General features: G+C 33.3%; 1 protein-coding gene across 7 annotated transcripts in view; it reads right to left on the bottom strand.

Moving 5' to 3' along the window:
• CSMD3 (CUB and Sushi multiple domains 3) overlaps positions 1 to 25,360 on the bottom strand; it is a 1,668,414-nt gene that overhangs the window by 218,906 nt on the left and 1,424,148 nt on the right. For all 7 annotated transcript variants that reach the window (XM_016431868.2, XM_056823169.1, XM_056823168.1 and 4 more), the window contains 3 exons: positions 14,931 to 15,055; positions 8,783 to 8,879; positions 5,774 to 5,878 (listed from right to left, as the gene is read on the bottom strand). In XM_016431868.2, the coding sequence (XP_016287354.2) occupies positions 5,774 to 5,878; positions 8,783 to 8,879; positions 14,931 to 15,055 (327 nt within the window). The remainder of the gene's footprint in view (positions 1 to 5,773; positions 5,879 to 8,782; positions 8,880 to 14,930; positions 15,056 to 25,360) is intronic.

The following is a 25,360-nucleotide window of genomic DNA, read 5'->3' as shown; positions in this document are numbered from 1 at the left end:
AAAGAGTATATGAATATCCCAGGAATACTGTTGATGGAAGAAAGCAAGCCCTGGTGCAACCAGAGAGACAACTGTTTAAACAAATGATTTTCTGAGAGACAGCATTTCCTTCTGTTTTAGATGCATTTCCCCTAATTTGCTGATGAGGGTTTTAGCATGCATATATACCTTGCATGGGCACCTCAAAAATTACTAGGTTCTTTGAGATATGCAGCTCACTTACTTTTATGATAGGGCTTAATATGTCATAAACAATGTATACTTGTGCTTCTACCCCAGACAAGGGAATGTCACCTAATCCTCCTTGTTTGTCCCCCTCCTCACCTTCTTTTCCTGTTGTCCTGTAGTCTCTGTCCCTTTAAGGTATAAAAATCTTGGACCCTTTCTCCCAAAAGAGGCTGACTTCCCCTGCACCTGCCTCTTGGGCATTAACTCAATAAATTCCTCTATTTTTAAAGATTTGTGGAAGCCTGGTAATTCTTTAAGTAGTCACCCTCACAAACAAGATAATATTAAGTTCTCTCTCAATAGGTTATCTCTTCCTTCTTTCTCTTTTCTTATCCCCTTGTCCTTTCTCTTCACCCACTTTTCCTTCTCATTCTCTCAGTTTCCCAAGAGTACTCCTAGTCTCTCTCTTATCTAATCCCCCTTCCCATCTGTTTCTCTTTGAATTAAGAAAATTTTTACTTTTCTAGCTGTGCATATTCTCTCTTTATCCCAGGTTTGATGAGTAGGGTTCTCATTCTATCAGCCCTCCACCCCCTTCCCCCCTTCTTTGTGTCATTTCCTTTACTCCTTTATATCTCATGATAACAAGCCTACTCTGTTTCCTCCTGGTCTATTCCATTACCATTTTGGCTTATTCTATTTCATTCAGCTTGAACATGTCCCTTCATAATACCCAGGCAACGATGCTATTTTCTAGAGGTCATTGATGGCATTTTCCCATATAAGAATCAAATAATTTGACCTTTGACCTTTTGGTTGCTTATGTCTGTCTGTCTGTCTATCTATCTATCTATCTATCTATCTATCTACTTACCTATCCATCTTCTAAGAACTAAAAAGGCTTATAAGCAGTGTTGTACAGTGGGAAAATAATTACATTTGTAGTCAGAGGACCTAAGTTCAAATTCTACCTTTTATTTACTAGATGTATGTCTTTAGGGGGAGAAAACATTTCTTACTATCTCTGATAGCAATCAGGTGTACAATTTATCATGGGATAATCTGGGGAATCTCTCCTTATATGGAAGGTCTCTACATGTTGTTCAGAGAAACCCCTGGGATAAAGGGTACTGATGAGGTGTGACTACCAAGACAGATTTGACTTTGTAGGATGAAGAAGTTCCTGTGGACTTGATGAAGATGTCCAAAGCAGTAAAGGCAAGTGGGAAAGAATATGAAAGAAGAGCCATTGCTACTTAAGGCCATAGCACAGGCTTGGACATGGTAAAAGTCATTTTTGAAAGATGTTATATCAATGGTTTGGGATAAACTAAATTCATAAAAAAATTTAAAAGCACCTGAAATAATTTGACATAAAAGGTACAATTATGAAGAAAGAGCTATGCAAATAAAGCACAGGTTCCCTAAGTGGTATGCAGAGCAAGCAATCATTTTAAGATCATAATAAGCTTAAAAATTCTCTCCTTGCTTTTTCATTTTATCTCTTCTTTATAATAGTCTACAGTATATAAATCCATAACATTTTAATATGGGTTGCAGACTTTTTACAAGGACAAAGTAAGAGGACTTTTTGTCACCTCCCATAGCCTAAATTGGATACTAGGGAGCCAAGGAATCAGAAAGAAATTGTGATAACTAAAAATCAGCAGGGGGCATCTCCAACTCAAGCTTAGAGGTAAGTACATAGGGAAAAAAAGTGGTGTACTTTTGGGTAGCATCTTTCCAATAAAATCTAGTTTTGTACAAGGTCAGCAATACAGAAACTTCCTTTATAGTCAAATTCAAATGAGTATTTTTTTAAATTCAATAATCTGGCTACCTAAAATTTTCTCATTCACACAGGAAATATAGGCTTTGTTCCAGCGGGGAAAATCTTAAGAGTTAAAGCTGTCTAAAAGTGAAATTAGTTGATTTAGGGGTGGTGAGTTTCCTTTTTTGAGGTGGGAAGAGAATCTTCAAGAAGAGACAGGTTGATCACTTGCTGGATAAGTATAAGGGAGATTTATTTTTGTGTATGATTAAATTAGATGGCAACTGAGGAACTTTCCAATTCTCAAATTCTGTAATTCTGTGAAGTTTGGAAATGAAATAATCATTACTGAAATTTCTATTTTCTATGAGAGAAAATTTCTGAATCCGTTGAAATGAAACTTTTTTCATATTAAATTTACTTATATGTGCTTATGTAGTAGCACATGGGAAATCTATAATTCTAAGTGACACATAAAGGACTCCTGGAGCTTCAGACCTCATTAATGCAATGTGGTCAGAGCACATTGCCCCTAGTAAACATCGATAAGAGAACAAAAACAGCATGCATGTTCCATAAGTTTGAGATCTGCATAGCTCACTGATAGACAACATTTTAAACCTCTGACAACACCCCAGCCCCCAGTTCGCTGTAGACCATTCAATGTCACATAGTCTTCTCTTTAAAAATCTCAATTCTCTTTTCCTTCAGGGAGGCAGTTTCCACTTTCACTCTGCCTACCAAACTTTTAACCTTTTTTTTTTCCTGATAAATTTCTTTATATTTAAAGATTCTGTTGCAAGCCTGTAATTCTTTTGGTGAGTCAGCCCATTGGAACCAGGTCAGATTTCCTCCTACAACATTCAGACCTGTAATATAAGATTATTTCTTTCATCTGTGGAAATTATACCTCCTCCAGCATTCTCATCCTGAGCAGTTTTAATTTCTGTCTTTTTCTAAATTTATTTTTAAACCAAATATAAATAGTATTAGTTCCATGTTTGGAATGTACCCTTCATTTTCCTCATTTGGGGGTTATAAAATGATTTTGAATACCTTTGAACCCAAACTGAAGAGTATGATAAGTAAGTTCATTTGTAATATTGCTTTTAATCATTCTGTTTCTTTTAAAATGACTCATCATTTTCACACCTAAAAATTATACTGTTGTTACATTCGAAAGAATTTTTTTTGGCATATGAACATAATTAACAAGTAATTTAAAATGTTTTTCTAATTTATTTAATAGGAAAAACTAAGGGTGGGGAATTAGAAGACTTGAGCTTCAGTTACTTCTTCCTTTTTGGCCTCAAATTCCTCATCTATAAATTGAGGCATGTATAATACATGAGATCCAAGGACCTTTTCTTTCAGCCAACTCATTCTTTTCTGGTTGCGGCTTTATGAGTGGCCTTTTCAAAATTGTACATAAGCTTTATATATAGGAACTAGAAAGGAAGCATTAGGCAATTGCTTCACAAAAATAGTTTTCCTGTCTAATATTTCCTAGAAAGTATTCCCTACTCTCCAAAGCTGGAAAGAAGGAGAAAGAAACTACTCTTCTCTATTCCTTCTCTGTTCCTGTTGCTCATTGAAAAGTTGTAAGACATGAAAAGTTTTAACTTCCCTATTGCCAGAGATGCACACACATACATACAGGTGTGTATACATATGTATTTATACATACATATGCACATACACATATATATCTATACACATAAACAGGTATATATACCTACAGATATACATATGAATAAATTTGTGTTTATTTGTACATATTAGGGACAAATCTTATTGAATATATGTTGCAACATCTGGTTGATGTAAGTACTTAATGATTTCTGGTTGGAATTGGAGAAATTTCATGTTACGGTCATTATTCATATTATATACATCTTGGTTATCATTACAGAAAGTCTAACAAAATTGTATCCATCCCCTCTTTTCTAGACTTACCTCACACCCTTCTTTTAAAATATATGCCAAGTTTGAGCCAAACTGGACTTCCTGTTATCCTTTGTAATAATAATATCTACCATTTAAATAATGCTCTGATATTTGCAAAGCTCTTTAGGTAACTGACCTTATTGAGGCTTATAAAAACCCTTTGAGATAAGTATTTTAAGTATTGTACCCATTTTGGATTTAAGAAAATTGAGACTCTGAGTTGTTAAATTACCATTTAGTTATGGCCACGAGTTCATTAAGTATGAGAATCAAGATTTAAATCCAGATGCTTGGTACAGAACTTTTCCCACATACCACACTGACTGATCTGGTAAATCTAGCATTTTCCCACCTGCATTCCTTTGCTCACATCTATTTGCCAAACCAACAGCCCTTGCCTTTTGACATCATACCAATTTGCTAAATTCCATCTCAAAAGCTACCTGCTAGAAGATTTTTTTGATTCTTCCAATCTCCTACATGCTTAACTTACTTTTCTTCATATCCACTAATAAAATTCCATCCACTAGTGTCCCAGCTCCTTCCTACCTTCCCCTTGTCACAAAAGAATATTGCCAAGGTGGCCAATACATACATATAAATCAGTCTTTCATATTTCAACTTTCCATTTACTTTCTGGAACTACCATTCACAATTTATTCTTCCATGATTCGTTCTGTGGCTGTTTGTCCTGTTCTCCTGGTTCTATTCATTTCACTGTTCATTTTTTTTCACGTAGTTCTTTTCTAGTTTTTAAAAAATCAATCTGTCCATCACAATCATATTCCACAATTTGTTCAGACATTCCCCAAATGATTAGTAATTCTTCATTTCCAATTCTTTGTCACCTCGAAGAAAGCTGTTATAAATATTTTGAAACACATGGATTCTTTTCCTCTTTTCCTGATCTCCTTGGGGAAATTATTTTTGCTTCATAAGATTTTTAATCATATTATGTTCCTCTCTACCTATATTCTACTTTGCATTAGATATATTTAAATATATCTTGTATTAAATATTTTTCTACTAAAACCATTACATAATAGTGTATATTTTTATGTATCAATCTGCATTCTAATTTATAAGATAAAAGAAGAATGGTATTAACAACCTTTTTTTTAATGAAACTCTAAATTTACCATTGTCACATGGAAACTTGCCTTCAAGAAACATCCAGGCTTATCCTTGTACCAGACTGAACAATAAGCCATCAAGCACCCAGTGAGCAGCCCTGGATATGTGTGGCTTAAATCTTAAGTACCCTTTTTTCTTCTTAATTTGTATTAGTGAATTTAGGCAGCTTCCAGGTACCCTAGTGATGGGCTACAACCTTTCCCCCCAAGATCTGCAGTAACCAGCCAGTTTCTCTTGGTATATCAAGTTCTTAATTCCATAGAAATTCCCATTCTTGGTGTATTTTTTTTCCTAAAGACATTATTCCCAAAGTCCAAGAGGTTATTTCAGGAGGTTATTTCAGTGTGGTGTTGTGTGTGTATGACTGTGTGGTTGCCATAAGAGCATTGTCTCCCTTGTCCTGATTAAAGATGCTTTCTTTAGTAGCTGCTTTGCTGTTTCTGTGTGTGTGTGTGTTTTTTATGTTGACAGTAATATTTTAAAATTACTTTTTATATCTGAATATTTAAACCAATCAACTCTTGCTCTACAAAATTCTACAATGTCAAAGCATAAGCAAATTACATGAAAATATATAGAAATACATTAATTTTTACAAATAAAAACATAGGGTTCTTTCATAGTCCTACAAACAGGTTAAAATGACATCTTGAGCATTTTGTTAATAAGGTTTTCTTGGTTATACTAATATGGATCATTAATATAACAAAAACATTAAAATATTTTTAAACTAAAGGAACATATTTATTTTACCTGTGTATTCAAGATGAAATCCAGCAGCTGATACACTGATATCTGACTGAAAGTTTAGGTACAAATTATTAGAAGTACTGTTCAGAAGATGTGGGATTGTAGTTCCTGAAATTAAATAACAGATGAGATTGTCAAACATTGGCCAGAGCTACATACATACACATATAACAAAATGTAATTGGGATAGATTTCAATTTTTCAGAAGCTGAGTACTGAGATCCTTAGATTATCTAAGTCTTCTGTCTGCTTCACCCCTTCCACCTGTCATTTTGTTGTTTTTCAGCATCTCCACTGGCGATATAGCTAATCCTTAGGAACATTCTAGGTTTTTTACTTAGAAAATGAGTCAAGGCAGGGAGAAGTAGTAGAAATCAAATTTGATGGTTTTTCTGGCAACATGAGAGAGAAAGGTAAAGCTAATGGCAAGAAATGAGAATCCAAAATTACATATGGATTTTGAATATGTTTTCTACCTCTCACAATACTTTAAACAATCACAATCCAAAATTTAAATGAAAATCAATTTACTTCAATGAATGATGAAAACTTATGGAAGATCCTTTATCAGTTTAAAGGAAAGAACTATTAATTGGCACTATTAAAATCTTTTTGACTTGCTTAAACATTTTTAATATAAGCAATTATAAAATTAAATTTAAAATACTGTATTTGTTAGTTAACATGGGACAAAATTTGAAGTGAAATCAAAAGAAAATTTCACTTATGGTCTTCATTAATAGCTATTTATTATAAATTTAAATCTTATAGAAGGACATTTGCTACAGCATTTATTTATACTTCAGGTCAAATCGTGTATAGTAGCTTTATAATAAACCCATAATTTAGTTCTTTGGGTAAAATTAATAAAGCCAGTGTTAACCTTGTCTTCCATGACTTCTATCAAAAGGAGGATATAAAAATCATTTGAGAAAGGACAAATTTAAATTTATTATAATTATTGAGTTGGATAAAATAAAAATCTCTAAAAGGTGTTTCATCATTTTGTGAACTTGAAAGACCTTGTATAGGTATGAGCAAAATCTATATACATTATAATAGGAATGGGAGAAGAACAAGGCCCCATATAGGCTAGACAAATAAGTTCAAATAAATGCCTGAAAGTCTTTTTTCAAATTTCAACTATTTCATACAAGATGATGCTTTCTCCTTATTTTTACTGTAACTATCATCTGAAGGATTGTAGGCAAATATGTTGTAAATAAAAAGAAGTCATAGTTATTAGCAAAGAATTATAAACACAGCTGGTGCTGCCTTGGGAATGACTGAACACATTTAGAAATAGGAGTGAAATAGAATATCATATTGCAAAAAATGATGCAAATGACATATACTGAGAAACTGTATGAACTTATAAAGAAGAAGACATTTGTGGAACCAGGAAAACAATCATAAATGAATATTTTATAACAAAATAATCCCCACTGCATGTAATTTCCATGACCAAACACTGTCACATATCAGAGATGAAGAATATACTACCCTTCTTTTATTGAAGAGATGGGGAACTATTAGTGAGGAATAATGCAAATCTCATGATTTGTTGTCAATATGTTGGTTAATTTTACTTGAACTGGTTTTCCCCTTTGATATAGGGAAGGCTCATGATTGTTGTATTAAAAAATAAAAGTTGTTAAGCAATAAAAGTTTAAAAGTTGACAAGTTTCTATTTGCTAAAAATGTGATTCATATAATTTTGTGAATTTTGGCTTTTTTGTTGTTGTTGTTGGTTATGTCATAATGACCCCATTTGAAGTTTTCTTTGCAAAACTTTGGGAGTGGTTGGCCATTTCTTGATCTAACCTATTTTATAGATGAGAAAACTAAGGCCAATAGGGTTAAGTGATTTGCCTAGGGTCAAAGAACTAATAAGTGTTCTGAGGTCAGATTTGAACTTAAGAAGATGAGTATTTCTTAGTCCAGGCCTGACACTATCTACTTTGCCACTTAGCTGATGATGTCATTATGAATTATTAATTTTTTAAATGGAAAAATCAAGTTCATTTTGAATAAGTGATATAATTGCAGGTGGGGGTGGGGGGAGATGTAACCAGACTTGACCTATGTTATACTTAGTCATAAAACTAAAGAACTGCATAGTGGAAGTGTTTTTAAATATAGTTTGTATGACCACTTATTAGAGACTAGATTCAATTTCTGTCCAGTTCCAATATTCCCAATAGTTACCTTATTCCTATACTCAGTCTCTCAGAAAGACTCAATTTAAATCTAAAATAAAATGGTCATCAGAGAATTCTTAGAGATGTCCAATTTCCTGATTTAACAAACTTGACTTTATCAAAGGTTTTTTCTCAAGCATATACCAAAACCTTCATGCAGTGGACATGTTATGTCTTTCCTCTGACTTATTTTCACTTGGAAGATCATAAGATTAACAGCAATAAAGTACCTTTCAGATCAGAGGTAATTTAAAAGAAAAAAAACACCACTTATGATTATCCCACATATTAGAATCCTCTAAATACATAGAAACTATCAAACTATTCTTTGCATGTTTTAGACAAATACATAGAAGGTCAACCAGGGTTCCTAATCAAAGATGATAACTATGCAAAGATGCTTTTTTTATTATTTCTAAAAACAGTAAAAAGGAAAATGCTAAATTCTACACAGGGCAACTAAGTGATATGATTTTCATTTATATTTATATTATCCAACTTTAAAAATATTTAAACTTTTCATAAATCAATGACAGCTATTAAAGTTTAGTAAATCAAATGACAACATTCTGAGGAATAAGTGATGTAAAGGGCAGAGAGAGAAACACAGAGAGAGGAGGGGAAGAAGAAGAAAAAGAAATGATGGAAAGACAAGAAGAAAGGAAAAATATAGGAAAGGAGGAAATGAAAAGAGCAAAAGGAATAGGAAAAGTGTAGAGGAAGGAAAAGATGAATAGAGGAGGAGGTGATAGTTCTATCAAGATATTTAGATGCATATAAATTGAATTTATGTTCTGTCACATTAATTTACCTGAATAACTTCCAAGTCTTGGGGCATTGTTGTCACCACCATCATAAAAATCCAGAGAATCCCAGTTATGTTCTGTGGCAAAACTAACAACTTGCACCTGAGAAATGACAAGGAGTTATACACCAGTATCTCACTCCAAGTAATCATATTTGTCATCCTTTAGTATACCTGTATGCAATTTTTTTCAAATGAATCAGGAAAATCACTAGGTAGGAAGATAAAATTAAGAAATGTCTACATATCCCTGTTGGCTGTGTCGACTGTTTAATTCTACATTTGACTTCAGAAAATAGTCATATGCTGCTATTTTCAACTCAAATCATTGGTCACAGTATTGTGTGACACAAGAACACAAGACCTTAATAGTTATGCATATTTTCATGTCCTTTTCTATCCATTAATATCAGATTTGCAGCCTTGCATTCAGATTTTTATATTGTTTCTATTTGTCCACAAGTCTGTTATAAAGGTAAATACTATCACTATTCACTGAATAAATATGACACTTGCATTTAATCAACATTTTTCAGTTCCAAGTACTTCACAATTATTGATTCACCCATGCAAATGCAGGTGTCTGTTTGCCAGTGGTGAATGCCACATGGTAACAGATGCCCTTTCTACTGAACTGGCACTGGTCCCAGTGGTCTTTTTCCAGGGAGGAGGAAGAGCTAAATCAGAGCTATGTGTTTCCAACATAACCATCATCTCCTAAAACAATTTGCTTCTTCCTCCTCATCTCTCTCTTTCCTATTCATTTCCATTCCTCCCCTTCTTCAGTGCTCACTGGCATCTCTTGGGTGCCAGGTAATAAGAAAAAAAATTACATCCATCTGGTCTGTTTCAATAGCAGTTATTCATTCAATAAATAGTTGTATGTATGCAAAACACTGCTGTGTATAGGGAACAGCAACCAAGTAGGCCGGTTTGATTAGAATCCAGAGTGAGCAAGAGGAAGTAATATGACATAATTCTGAAATGATAGGCTGTTGACATATGGTGATGGGCTTGTAAAGTCTCTTCTCTTTAGCAGAGTTTGTATGTATTTTATTCTAGTGATCACTGGAAGTCACTGAACCTCTTATAGTGGGAGAGCTACATTGTCAGACTTGTGCCTTAAAATATCAATTTGGCCATTGTGAGGATGACAGGTTCAAGAGGGGAGGGACTCTTGGAAAGAATTTGTAGACAGGTGATGAGGGCCTAAAAATGGGATAATAACTTGTGAATAAAGGGACAGATGCAAAACATATGGAGAGAGAGAATCAAAAAGGCTTGGCAATGGATTAGATATATGGTTTAAATTAAAATTGAGTAAAAAATGATTCTCATATTGCCAGTATTGACTATTAGCAGGCAATTGGTAAGGAAGATTAGTAAAAATAAAAGATGAAGATTTTGGAATTATGTGCAAACAGCTATTGAACCGATTTGAACTAATGAAATCATATGTAAGCCAATACAGAGAGAAAAGGGAAGAAGTCCTAGAATAGAACCCTTCCCTTCCTTAAGGGCTAGGCAATGGGGGTCAAGTGACTTGCCCAGGGTCACACAGCTGGGATGTGTCTGAGGTCAAATTTGAACCTAGGACCTCCCATCTCTAGGCCTGGCTCTCAATCCACTGAGCCACACAGCTGCCCCCTGATGATACATTTTTAAAGGAAAAAACAAAACAAAACTTGAGAATGGGTGGTCAGGCAAACCGGAGGAAAATTAGGGGAAATTTATATTACAAGAATTCATGAAACAGTTTTTACGAGGAGAGGTAGTTAAAAGTAGCAAATGCTAGAAAGAGTTCAGATGAGAAAAAAATAAGTAAAGTTGAGTGGATTTAGAAATGAAAAGAGGTGATTGACAAACATGATGACGTCATTTTCTGTCAATACCTTAAGGACATGAGAGGGTCTGAGAAAGTGTCCTTTTATATTTGTTCATTTGCTTCTTGTTTTATTTATTTTTTTAAATGATGGCAAAGAAACTTGTCTGTGGCCAACAGGAAAGAAACCAAAATGAAAGAGAAACTAAAAGATAAGTGAGATAGAAGATGATAGCAGTGGGAGGTGCCAGCACAAAGGAGGTAGAAAAGGCATTATTGAGAATGGCTACTAGATAGAGCAAAGGGAATACTATAAATGGCAGTTGAAACAAAGATTTAGGAAGAAATTTAATTTTCAAAATTCAGATGTAGTATTCTTTTCATTATGCTACCCAAATGGACATATTTAATTTGAGAATTTCTACGGATTTTTCTTTTATCCTTTAGTTGCTCTGACTTTCTATGACCAAAGAGAACTTTCAGCTCTAAGAAATGAAACACTATCAGTGATATTTATATGACTTTTGAGAAGAAAAATGTTTTAAGATTGAGGCAATGTGGTTCAAATTTTCAAAGAGAACGAATCTTGTAAACTATAGAGCAGTAAAATTGATTTTTATTCCTGGGAAATGTTTAGAACCTGTTATTAATGCAAATAGTTTGTGAATAGTTCTTGGAAAGGGAAACTGATCAAATGAAAACCAACATATCTATGATTCGGGTAGATCAGGGCAAGTTAAAGAAATTATAAATTTATACTTCAGAAATTACATGACAATGTCTCATTCTGTTTTTATGGATAAGATGTACCATTTTTGTGAGCTTATATTAAGTGTATTTACAACTGGTTTTATGACTATATAAAGTTGATTAATGTTGACTTTTTCAAAGGTCTCTAGAAAGATGTCTCAGAAGTTTGTCCTTGACTATGGGAATATTGTGGTAGTCAAATGCTACTAAGGGAATGTTCTCCTCTAAGGAATGGCTAAAAATATTATGATATATGAATAAAATGGAGTATTATATTCATAAATAACAAATGGGTAGATGACATGCTTGTCAAATTTGCATAGTCCAAATTTAAAAAGATGGCAATATGCTAGAATATCCTAAAATTAAAAAAATATTGCTAGTAATTTCTACTTTTTTCTTAGATATTCTGCAGCTAAAAAAATTAAAATGTCATATTTTGAATGGAAAATGCCTAGTTGGTAGCATCACTCACTTGTAAAAAAAATTTAACTACAAAAATCATATTTAAATTATTTCCCTTAAATGAACTGGTTATCATTTACAATATGAGAACACAAAAAGAAACTTTTTCTCTTAAAGAGTACATGGAAGTCAATCCATACATTTTAGAATATCGATTATATAGCTCCAAAAGTAAAGCTAACTTCAAAAACACTTTAGCAGTTTTAAAAATTGGGAACTCATATTAGTTTAGAAATATTTCTATTGAAACATATATTATTGTGGTAATTCCTTGGAACTAGAAATATCTAAGAGGAATTAATGTTATAAATAGGGGTGAATTTATGGGATGATTTGCAAAATTATAATTAATCTATAATTTAGCAAAACTTTATTTGTAATGAAAGTTATTAGAAAACAGCAAAAACTAATAATTAAACAACATAAATAAAACTGAATATTTTTAAAATGTTTATTGAATATTAATGCTGGGAGAAAATAATATTTATGTATAAGAGGCTTGAAACTCAGAGAGCCTTGTGATGATGCCAAACTGGTCTACTGATAACTTTCAAGGGCTCTCTTGTAAAACTTGACATTTTATCTTCCAGATGTTAACTAAAGATTTCAAATTAAGTATTTTTACATAGGCGACTGCCTATTTTATCCAGAAACTTAGGTTCAATAATTTTCTATTTGAACTAGAAGGAAAGATACAAGGTGTTTTTATTGATATCTTCTGTTTTCTTTCTTTTACAATTCCTTTATTTCCTCTTGTATCTCTCCTTCTAGTTCAAATACTTTTCAAAGGAAAACTCATCTTTCCTGATATACTTTCCATTTAAGAAATTTTTTATAGTAGTCATCTGCCAAAGGATATAACATTAATTCCATCCTATGATATTATATCTTCAATTTACATGCTGTGTGTGTAGTAATCTGGGCATGTAAATGCATATACATAATTTTTAAAAATCCAGTCATATCTATAAAAAATTGAAAGATAATGGCAACTATGTGGAAGATCACAGAGCCTTAGGTAAATACATACAAGTTTAATCTTTCTCCATTCCTCCACCCCAGTTATGGTAATCATTGTTGGGAAAATAAAGATGGTGGGAACAAGGTAGCAGTGAGAAGATGGTGGAAATTCAGCTGAGTGTGAGTGAATGCCAGGCCTGGGTGAAGCAAGGACCACAGGAAGTAGAGCTTAAAGGTATCAGCATTAATATTAGTCATAATCCTTTAATTTTATCCATTAGAAAATTGAGGCATGTATCAACAAGTCTATTAAGAAGAAATAAGAAGAGGCCAAAGAATGACATCCTTTTGCCTCTGTCAGAGGCCCATAGGAAAACTGCTGACAGAAGATGCTGGTACTTTCTTAGTCCTCTGGGCCAGAGGATGTGTGGAAACCTACGTGCCTCATTTCTCACATGTCTTAGTCTCTCTCTTCATTTCTTCTAGGAGACAGTGACAGGACCAAGGAGAGAAACAGGGAGCAGAATTGTATGCCCAGGCCAGGAGTCTGTCATGTTGGCCAAGGCCCTGGACCAAAGCCTGTGGTTACATAGTGCTTCCATATTGGGCAAAGCCCTGGTCCATCCCACTATCCATGACCATAGCCACCCAACTGGTGGCACACATGTTCATCTATCTATCATGGTGCTTAGTTGGACTGAAACAATAGGTGTAAAACCTTAAAAAGAAGTTGAGGCTAGGATGGGGTGATGAACTAATAGAAGAGGGAGAGGGAGAGAGATTAGAGATTATAACATGGACTAAAAATAACATTTTTTGTGTGTGAAAGAGTGAAAGAGAAAGAGTGAAAGAGAAAGTGATGGAGGCAGCAAGGTAGTACAGTAGATAGAGAACATCAGGCCTGGAGTTGGGAGGACCTGGGTTCAAATTTGGCCTCAGATACTCCTAAGCTGTGTGAACTTGGACAAATCATTTAAACCCATTTGCCTAGCCTTTGCCACTCTTCTGTCTTAGAAGTGATTCTGAAAAAGAAGGTAAGGGTTGTAAAAGTTAAAAAGAGGGAGTGATAGAAGTGTAGGAGGTTATTATCAGAAAGAAGAAACATTATTCAGGTAATTATAGATTATGGCAAAATCTAAAAAGTTAATTGAGAAGGAGTGAATATGTTGGTCGTAGCAATTGAAGAAACTGATAAACTAGAAGGTCAGAATGTTTGAGGAAACAACGCATATGTTTAAGTTCCTAAATAGAGTAAGAAAATTGTGAACCAGGTACTGTGTTCCTTGGGGAAAGAGGAAGAATAACTTGTAGGCCTTGAGTACATGGTGATTATCGCTATCTTATGGCACGTCTAGAGAATTTTCCTTTTAGCTAAATTTGTTATAGATGAAAAAATAAACATTTTAATTTTTTCACTTTTTTCCTTACCATTTACTGTCATCTTCTCCAAAGTAATGAGTTTACTTCTAATGAAAACTAGAGATGGGGGCAGCTAGGTGGTTCAGTGGATTGAATACCAAGCCTAGGGATGGGAGGTCCTGGGTTCAAATTTGATTTCAGACATTACTTAATTGTGTGACCTGGGGCAAGTCATTTAACCCCCATTTCCTAGCCCCTTTTTGGTCTTTGGTTCTAAGACAGAAGGTAAGGGTTTTTAAAAAGAAAAAGAAAACCAGAGATAGTAATTTAGAAAATTATTTTCTTGGTTAAACATTATATTTTGATTTTGCTACTTTCTAGCATTGTTTAATGGTTTTGTCATTCTTCCATTACTAAGATATAGCTCAACATTCTAAGGAAAACTGTATGATTAAATTGGGAAAGCAAGTTATTTTTATGAGATAAAATTATATTTTATAAAGCACAATACAACTTATGTAGCCAATATGAAATCCTTAATAAAGTACAGTCCTTTTATTTGTTCTGAAATGATCTACTTGTATATATGGCTATCTATTCAAATATATGTTAGTTAGCCAAGTAGATAGCATGGAAGACTTCTAGTATGTTTAGTTAAAAATAACTTTCTAATAGGTCATGGTGTGACAGGTGTTAATGGCTTGCTAAAACTTTTATGAATAATCTGTCTGTTCATACTGTCTCTGAAAATATCAGCTTCATACATATAAAAACACCAAAATAAACATGTATTCTTACTTGAATGCCAGCTCCCTCCGGTACTGTGATCTTCCACACACAATTCAGATTGTTGTCATATGGCTCTGGATAACCAGGAGATAAAATGGTCCCTTTGCGCTTTGTTAAAATTCCACCACAGGGCACTGCAAGTAAATACAGTCAAAAAGAAAGAAAGAGACAGACAGATAGACATAGATGGATGGAGGAGACAGAGAGGGATATAAGAAAGAAGAGAAAGAAAAAGAGAAAAAGAGAAAAATGAAGAGATTCTTAATGATGATTTTAAGATTGGAAGAAAAGTCAAAGTTGGCACCTGAATTGAATACTAGCACTGCTAATTTGAAATAATTCAAAATCATTAATTTAATTTATGATGGCCTAATGAAAATTATGCTTTCATATGTCACCTTTATTTTTAAATTTAATGCGATATTATTTTATGTAAATAAGGCCATGCATACAAATAACTCTCCAATACTATAAATTTGAATGATTGCTATTACTGTTTGTTACAATGAATTAAAATAAAACCAAGCCAAAGATTAATAATAAAAAAGAATTGACAATAGATTTTCTTTTTGCTTTCATGAGGTTAGATTTGCTTAACACAACTAAGAAAGAAAAGAAAATTGTATACCACAACTCGTTCAGCCACCCCCTAAATGATGGACAAACCCTTAATTTCCAATTCTTTATAAGCAAACATACAGGTCCTTTTCCTTTTTCTTTTATCCTTTTAGCATGTCTACCTTATAGGTATATTACTAGGTTAAAAGGTATATATAATTTTATAGCCTCTGGGCATAGTTTCAAATTATTCTCCAGAATGGTTGGATCAGTACAAAACTCCAACAAAAGTTCATTAGAGTCCCATTATTTTCACATCCCTTTCAGCATTTCTCATTTTCCTTTTCGATTACATTAGTCAATCAGCTAGGTGAGAAATGGTGTTTCAGAAATATTTAAATTTGCATTTTTTAAAACAACAGTGATTTAGGACATTTTATGTGATTATAGAAAACTTTAATTTCTTCTTCTCAGAATTACCTATTCATATCCTCTGACCATTTATCATTTGGAGAATGGTTCTTTAAAAATTTTACTCAATTTCTCCGCTATTTTTTGTTAATTTTTGCTTCAAAGACCTAAATTTTTGGGTTTATCAAATATTAGATTACTAAGGTCAATTACTACTATCTATTGTGTATCTAATCTATTCCATTGATCTACCAGTCTGTTTTTTTAGCCAGTCTAAGTTGTCTTGATAACTTTGTAATATAATTTGAAATATGATAAAGGTAGGTGGTCTTCCTTCAAAATTTTTTCACTGATTCTCTTAATATTCTTTTCCTTTTATTCTTCTAGATGAATTTTATATATTTTTCAAGCTGTATAAAATAATTCTTTGTTAGTTTCACTGGTTTGACATTTAATAAGTAAATTAATTTAGGTAGAATTGTCATTGTATTATATTGGATCAGCTTACCCATGAGCAATTAATAGTTTTCTATTTGTTTAGATGACAATTCTTTTTGTGGTGGTAAGAACTGGAAACCAAAGGAGTATCCATACATTCGGGGATGACTAAATAAATTATGGTACATGAATATTTTGGGATACTATTTTGCCATAAGAAATAAAAAAAAAGGAATTGTTCCTGAGGAATCTAGGAAAAACTGTATCATCTGATACAAAATGAAATAAGTAAAATCAGGAGAATAATTCTTAAGAGGACATTATAAAAGAGAAGAAAATTCGAAAGAATTTAAAATTCTAACATGTGCAATCATCAGAAATTGTTTTGGAGGGAAAGGAAAAAAATTAAATGCCTACTGTCTATTGGGCATTGTGACTCTTACAACAATCCTGTGATGTAATTGCTATTATTATTCTTATATTTTAGGTGAGATAACTGAGGTAGACAGAAATTGTGACTTGCCCAGGGTCACATAACTATTAAGTTTATGAGGTTAAACTTGAGTTCTTGTCTTCCTTTTTTAAAAATAATTTATTTATTTATTTAATTTAGAATTTTTCCATGGTTATATGAATCATGTTCTTTCCCTCCTCTCTTTCCCCTCCCCTCCCATAGCCAATAAACAATTTCACTAGGTTTTACAGGTATCATTGTTCAAAACCTATTTCCATATTATTACTATTTGCAATAGAATTTGTCTTCCTTAAGCCTAGTCTAACACTGTATCATCTAACTTTCTGAAATTCTATGAAGAAACATTATCTACCTATTAAAGAGGTGATGGGCCCAGGATGAAAAAGGATATATATATATATTTTTTTTAACATTGCTAAAGGATATTTTTTCCTTTTTTTTAAATTTGACTATACTTTTATTATTGTTACAGGTATTTGTGTTTTGTTTTTATTTTAATCTGGGTGAAATGGGGGAGAGAAAATGCATTTTTGTTTTTAAAATAAAAACCTATGATTTAAAAAATGACCAAATTATCAAGATCAATGTTCAAAAATGATTATTTTATCAAATGATATAAATTTTAAAATCTTTTTGAGACATTTCATCACTCAAGAGTCTCAAAAGAGAAAAGGGAAAAACTGACCTCACTTCGTTCATATTTTAAGAATGTTTTCTACTCTATCCAATTGAACAAATATTCAGTGACTATTATGTGCTATTATTGTACTAGCTTATGGAATAAACACATTTTTAAATATCTAGCACAATGTCTTTGAGGAGAAAATGGCACTATTACTTTTGAATAAATCAGCAAAATTTAAAATTATTGAAAAGAAGTTAACCTTGGGGCAGCTAGTAGTTCAGTGGATTGATAGCCAGGCCCAGAGATGGCAGGGGTTGGGTTCAAATCTGCTTTCAGATATTTCCTAGCTGTGTGACCTTAGGATAGTCACTTAAACCCTATTGCCTACCCCTTAATACTCTTCTACCTTGGAACCAATACACAATATTGATTCTAAGATGCATGAAAAGGTTTTTGTTTTTGTTTTTTTAAAGGAGAGACATTTACCTCTATCAAGGATTAAAAAAAAAAAAAAAGTTGGTTATTAGAGATCCCTGTATGAGCTTATACCCAAAATTGTAGACTGGAAATTTTTTTCTAAATAGCAGCTTGTACAATGCAAATGTTGCATGGAAATTAGAGAATAAGTTGGCACAGTCTTTGTATTTGCAATGGTAAATTTTGCTATGTCTTTAGGGCAGATGGGTTAGGTCTCAGGAATGGAAACTTGAATGTTTTTCTCCCTCTTTTCCCTTCAGACTAAAGAAGAAAAAGATCAAAGTACAGGGCTGGCAGGGAGACACACCACAAATAAGGAAGCTCCCTCTAGGCCTGCCTATAAATAGAAGTCAGGCCAGGAAGAGGGTATTAGCCAGGTATTGAGCTGAAAACTGAACTCAATGTTTAATGCCTAGAGGGAACAGGTAGGCAAGCAGGGGATTTTCAGCAGATTCCATAAGGGCCAGAAATACAGATGTGCTGATCCTTCCAAGCTTCTAAGATCCCAAACAGCTTGAGGACTTCTAGTGGTAAGCTGCTTGAAGGCACAAGGGTAAACTGAACCTTAAAGCACATCAGAGGGAGTATAGCATGGTGGTTTCTGGCTGGGAGAATACCAAATATTAAGCTAATAAGGGGGCTCATGAAGCTTTTGGGTTTTGTTTGCACACTTAATTCCAGAATGGATTTCTACTCATTCTATTCAGTTTACAATTATGAATTATATAAAGCAACATGCCAATTATTAAGAGGTCTTTTACTAGCTCAGTAAAGAGTAGCAGCATATTAGATGTAAACTGTAGAGAAAATAGCTAAGTTGTTTTGCAAATAAAGTATAGATTTGAAGTCAGAAGGACCTGAGTCCTTCCTCAGATATTTACTAACTCTGTTACCCTGGGCAGGTTATTCAAACTGTGTTTGCCTCAGTTTCCTTAGCAATGAAAAGGAGACAACAATAGTATCTGTTTCACAGAGTGGCTGTAAACAACAAGTGAGATGTCATATGTAGAGTGCTTTGAAAATCTGCAGGTGCTATGCAAATACTTTATTGTTATTATTATTGTATTATGAGACATATCATTTCATACATTGGGTTATGGGTTTTGTGTTGGGAAAAAAGAAGCTGAAAACTTCTAATAGTAGCTAAATAAATAAATAAACTCCTAAAAATGAGTGCACATTGTATTTGAGATTTGAAGATACTGAAAAGGGTATGCTTTTTAATGATCAGAAAGCCTATTATCTGATAGCAAAGTATCATCATAGCATTAATACTTTAACAGTTTAATGGATCTTTGATCTCACAAATATGAGTATTCTCTCTACAGGTACAGATTGCAGTCCACCTACACTTTCTAATCCTGTTCCAATTTTGACCCTATCCTTTCATTTTTAAGTCCTCCATGGGGAGGTCCCAATGCCACTTAACTCTTATTTACTAAACTTCAAACTACCCTTTACCTAAGTAACAGATATTTTTAAAATGATGGAGAAAATCTTATATTTGCTCATTTATTCTACTCGTCCTCAGAAAAGTAATATGTGGTTAGTGCAGAGAGAGCTAGCTTCAGCTGAAGAGATCCCTGGGTTTAAATACTGTCTCTGGTATACATTGGTTCCCAGACTTTAGGCAATGCACTGGACCTTCTTTATTACCGAGTTTCTTCATGTTATAAGATGAGGGAACTAGCAGAAATGACCTCTGAGGCCCCTTCCAGCTCTCTATCTAGGAACATATGTTTGTATGTCACTTAAGCTCTCAGCTATTTTTTTTTAAGATGCTAAGTTTTAGAATATTTACATATCTCAATTGGTAGAGGAAGTTATCTCACTAAAGAGTTCCCTTCTTTGGTGATCTCAAAAATTTCAGACCAAGGGGAAAAATTCAGAACTAAAATAGTTTTGATCTTAAAGACCTTCACAATCTTTTAAATATATCAAGCAAATAGGCAGCAAGAAGAAGGACAACAGAGGATATGAGTGAATTTGGAATCGTTCCTGCAGGATTTCTTGATCAGCTAATCAAGACTACTGTTTGCATAACCTCATTTAGCTTTTGGCAGGAGAATTACTCCTAATTTTTCATAAATGATGTCAGGAGAAGCAAAGAAGAAAAATTCTTTGATGGTTCTGAATTATAAACAGTTATATTCAGTACATGAAATATACCTGGCAGTAGAAAGTTTTTCAGTAGAAATGAGGTACTATAGGCACCAAATAATAGGCAATATCAATTCTATTTATGATGGTAGAAAATAAAAGATTAATTAGGAGTGACAGTTCTGTAGTTAATTTGCATTAAAAAATAAAGGCATAGTATTCTGACCCAACAGGAGCAATCCTGCACTCAACTGGGATATTACCTTCAATTTTGCAGGTCAGATTTTAGTAAGTGTATTGCTTCCAAATTTATCATTCCACTAAAATAGCTCTTTCCAAAGTTCCTAAGTATCTCTTAGTTGCTAAATTTAATGACCATTTCTCAATTCTCATTCTCCTTGACCTCCATGCAGTCCTTGGAACTGTTGTTCTTTTGAGTGTCTTTTGAGACACTCCTGGTTTTCCTTCTGCCTATCTGATTCTCTTCTCTGGCCCCTTTGCTGAACCCTCTAATGACAAGTGTCCCTCACATTTTAATCATGAATCCTCTTCTCTCCATAATATTTCATTTGGTGATCTCATTAGCTCCAGTGGATTTAACTACCATCTCTATGCTAATAATCTTCAACTTGATCTTGTCTCACTTTCTCTGTTGACCTCCAATCTTTTCAGACATCTCATACTAGATATCATGTAAACATCTCAAAATCAATATATGCCCCCCCTGCCATCCAAATCTATTCCCCTTAATCCCCCTTTCCCGTTACTATAGAGGACAACACCATCCTCATGGTCTGTCAGGTTTGAAACCTAGGTCTTATCCTGGATTCTTCACTTTCTATCACCAAGTATATCCAAGCTGTTGGCAAGGCTTGTCAGTCTCTCCTTTGCAACATCTCTTCTATATGTCTCCTTTCCTTTGACACTGCTATGCAGGTCCTCCTCACATTACACCTCAGTTACTTCAGTAGACTCCTGATGGAACTACTTGCCTCAAGCTTCTCCTCACTCCAATCCTTTTTCCATTTTTTCTAAAACACAGGTATGAACATGTCACCTTTCTACTCACCAAACTCTAGTGGACTCCTGTGCCTCCAGAAGCAATACAAAATATTCCTTTTGGGGGGCTTTAAATCCCCTGATCGCCTAGTTCCTGCCTACCTTTTCAGTCTTTTTACACCTCCCCAATATGTATTCTTTGATCTAGTGACTTTAGCCTCCTGGCTGTTCTATTAACAAGACACTCTATTTCTCTACTATAGGTATTTTCTCCCTATGACTAAAATCCTCTTTTTTCTGTGTTTCAACTATTGACCTTCCCAACTTCAATCCCCAGATAAAATCCCATCTTCTATAGGAAACATAGCTTGCTTTGTATATAATTGTTTGCATTTTTCTCTCTGATAGAATATATGCTCTTGAAAGCAGGGACTACTTTTTGCCTCTTTTTGCTTCCTTAGTGCTGGTACATAGTAGGCGCTTAATAAATGTTTATGTAATAGATGAATAAACTGGATTTTGTGCAAAAAATAATAATAACTCAGATAGTGGCAGGACTAGAAAACTTACTATATTTTAGACTTATCCTGTTTGAATTCAAAGATGAGATTAAACTTATTATATACAAGTTTTAAAGAGGCAAATTTAGGCTTGATATAAGGAAAAACTTCCAAATACTTATAGTGTTAGAGCTATTCAAAGAATGGAATGGAATACCTTGGAAATTAGTATGTTATTATTCATTGGATGAGGACTACTTACTGATTGTGTTGCTATTGGGATAGTTTTCTTAGGTATTGGTTGTATTAAATGGTTACCAAGGTATTTCCTCATTATGGAATTCTGTGATTCTGAGAATCAACAGACACCCAAAAATATCCATGAAAAAAATTAGAAGAAAGGAATTAGCAATAAATTTATGAATTCAGATGTTTTATCAAAAGATACACAAATATGGTTTGCTAAACAAGATAAAATAGATTCATGTGAGAGAATTTGGACTTTATTGTTACTGAGGTTTGGTGTTGTGGGACTCATAACTACAATGAAGCTCTGTAAGAATATCCATACAGATGAAGTTTAGTAAATGAGGGAAAGAAAGCTGAGTAGCAATGTACGTAGAGAAGATATGTTCATTTCGGAACATCTAAGAAGCAGAGAGGGAAAACTTAGTGGAAAATATTTGATGTAAATATAGGCAGGAACAGAAGTAACATCATCAGTATGTACTGGAGATTACCTAGCTAGAAAGAGAATGGAAGTGTTTGGATCTTGTGAAGACTTAGAAACATTTTCTATTAGGGGAGAGAAGAAGTAGAATTTGTCTAAAAAGACATGTGGATATACATGGAACTTATCAAATGACAAATTTTTTGAAAAATATTGTACAAAGCAAAAAAAGGTCAGGTAATAAAGTATTAAGGTAAAAATGTAGCACAATAATATATGAAAGGCATCAGGTCCACTATAATAAATAATGAGTCAATTCTAATAATGCGAAATACAAACAAAAAACTATATGGGAGATGGAGAAGGGAAATCCAAAATGGAATATGACAATTGCTTGGCATAAATGAATAAAGAAAATAGTTGAGAAAGAGTAAAACTATTGAACTTTTATTTTGCGTCTGTTTTCTCTGGTAGGAAGAATGATCTGTAGGATAGAAAGGACAACAAAGATACCTAATAGAGAATTAAAATTCATGATATAGGAGGATATTAAGAGAACACCCAACTTGATTGTGGGATGAAGTTACTAATACCAAAGAAATTACAAACTAGTTTACTCTAAGAAGTGGCAACTGTTATTACTGAGGTATTTTCAGTGATCTTGAAAGATCATTGAGAGTTTGAGAAATGTCACAGAATTAGAAGGGAAAAATGTCACAGTATTTTTTAAAAAATGAATTAATTCATACTTTGAAGAATATAGGCCAGTGAATTTAACCTCACAATATTAGTTAGAGTCTAAAAAAGGGAAAAGTGATCAGGAAGAACCTGTATGACTTCTTCATGCATTGGTAATGTATGCTTAATCTCATTTTATCTTTTAGAACCCAGTTATTATATTAATAGCTCAGGAATATACCATAGTTTTAGTTTGGTTACATTTTAATAAAATATTTGATAGTATTTTATATTCTTCTTGTAGCAAAAATAGATAAATATTGGTTAAATGACAACATATTAGTTGGATTTGGAACCTTAAAAGAAGTGGCTAATCATTAACTAACTCATTTTAAAAAACCAATGTTAAACATGCTACCTATTTCATGAGAGAAAAGTTGATACAAAATGAGATATACTCTTGGATATGGCCATTTGTTTTACTTAATTATGCATATTTAATATGTGTTTTATTTTTCTTTTCTTTTTACAATTGTGGGAGGGAGATAAAATAAATGCTTTTTATTTGGAAAGAGGTAAATTCATTTTTTAAAGTATTTGGTTGATATACATAAACTGAAAAATGTCTTTGGGATACTTTGTAGAGCTCTTCTTGGATTCATACTATTTAACATTTTTAGCAATAATTTAGATAAAAGTATGGGTAATATATTTATAAATATTTCAGAAAACACGAAGTTAAGAGGAAAAGCTACTGGAAAATATTTCAAAGTAACAATCCAAAATCTTGACAGAGTAGTGTGTTGAGATAAGTCAAATAAGTTAAAATTGAATAAGACTAAGTATAAAATATTTTAGAATTCCAGAAAGTAAGGATACATAAAAAGGTTTTCTCAAATGAGCAATGAAATGGTGATGGCTTGTCGCTGGGAGAGAGTGCTGAAGCACATTGATTACATTGGCTAAATCTGGGAACCTTTTTTTCCTTCTAAAAAAAATCTTAATTATAATGGCTTGTTCTCTGGAAGGGATAGAATTGATGGGTAGGGAGGGACATAATATTGGTAATTCTAAAACAAAATATAACAATAAAACCTTTTTTGAAAATGAGCAGCAATGTAAAGAAATAGAAGAAAACAAAATGGAAAAGAGGAGCGATCACTAGAGCTACCATAAATACTAGAATGGGAGTGTCAGTGGAGTCAAGATCCTTGTACCTTCAGTGGAAGATCCTGCCAGCAAAGAACACACTATGTATTTAGGTAAACTTTTATTCAGTTTAATATTTCTTTGTTGACTGGGTGTTTCAATACATGGCTAATTTCTAATTTTAATGATAGATATAATACATGGGCAAATGTGAAAATGCTATCTTTCAAGAGAAAATTGCAAATTTAAATTTAGCAAGTAGCTTAACATGTAGCAAGAATGTAGTTACTGTATACTCTGAAAAGGAAAGAAATGAGAAAAATGGAAAGAAAGAGAGAGAAAAAGAGAGATTTTGCCTTGAAAATGGCTTTTAAGATAAGATTCATGAAAGGTTTTGTAAGTTCCAGTTGTGATGGACACTATTTTCTAGTCTCTTACTCAATTTTATCACAAATATAAAGTCATCAGTTAAATGGGAGGGAAATGGAATTGGAATGAATAGAATTACTCTATTTTATATTTATGTAACTGATCGAATCTGTCATCACCTACACGAATAAACTAAAGGTCAGTACCATGTAAAGTACCTAAATAATTACTGGTAAAAACAGGAGCAGGCAGAGTGATTGATACCTGCTCTCTGAAAAAGAATATTTAAACATTCACTACAGAATTGATGCAATTTAGTATAGTCATATCTATGCCTAGCACTTCAATTATTAAACTGATTTGATCCAATGCAATTTACAATTCATTTATATTTCATTATTTTTATTGACACAGGAATAAAAGTACACATAGGATAATTAATTCTTTAGGTCTATAACCTCTTTCTCAGAACAAGAATCTCAGAAAAAGAATTGTTCCATCTTTATGGCACAATTTAATTCAGAGGCTGGTATATGAAATGGCCACACTGTCATAGCCTATCCTGAAAACTTCCTGGACATAAGAGCTATTTTGCCCTACCTTGGATTTCTGTTCCTTTCTCTCTTAACTTGCAGGCTACCTAAGAAGTTACCCTGTCCCCAGTCCTACTCCCTCCTGGCCCCAAATCTGTTTCTTCTCATGTTGCCTTATTACCAGTCATGGGTAAGTTCAATTAAACCTACGAACATTTATTAATCACCTACTATGTGAAAGACAATGTGCTAGGAACTAGGCATATAATGAGAATTATTACCTTCCTATTGCTTAAACTCTTGGTCTGGGAGAGGGATGAGAGATAGTAAGTTAACAGTGTGCTTACAGATAAGGAAATGAAACTACACAAAGTGGATGCAAGGTTATTTCTAGTTTAGGTGGGAGCTGGAGATTGTTTGAACTATAGTCAAGTTTCCTTGAGGGGAAAAAAGGAAC

This window comes from Monodelphis domestica, chromosome 3 (assembly GCF_027887165.1).
Source record: "Monodelphis domestica isolate mMonDom1 chromosome 3, mMonDom1.pri, whole genome shotgun sequence".
Taxonomy (NCBI): Eukaryota; Metazoa; Chordata; class Mammalia; order Didelphimorphia; family Didelphidae; genus Monodelphis; species Monodelphis domestica.
Note: the sequence above shows the minus strand (reverse complement) of the source record. Positions and strands in the feature narration are given on the sequence as shown.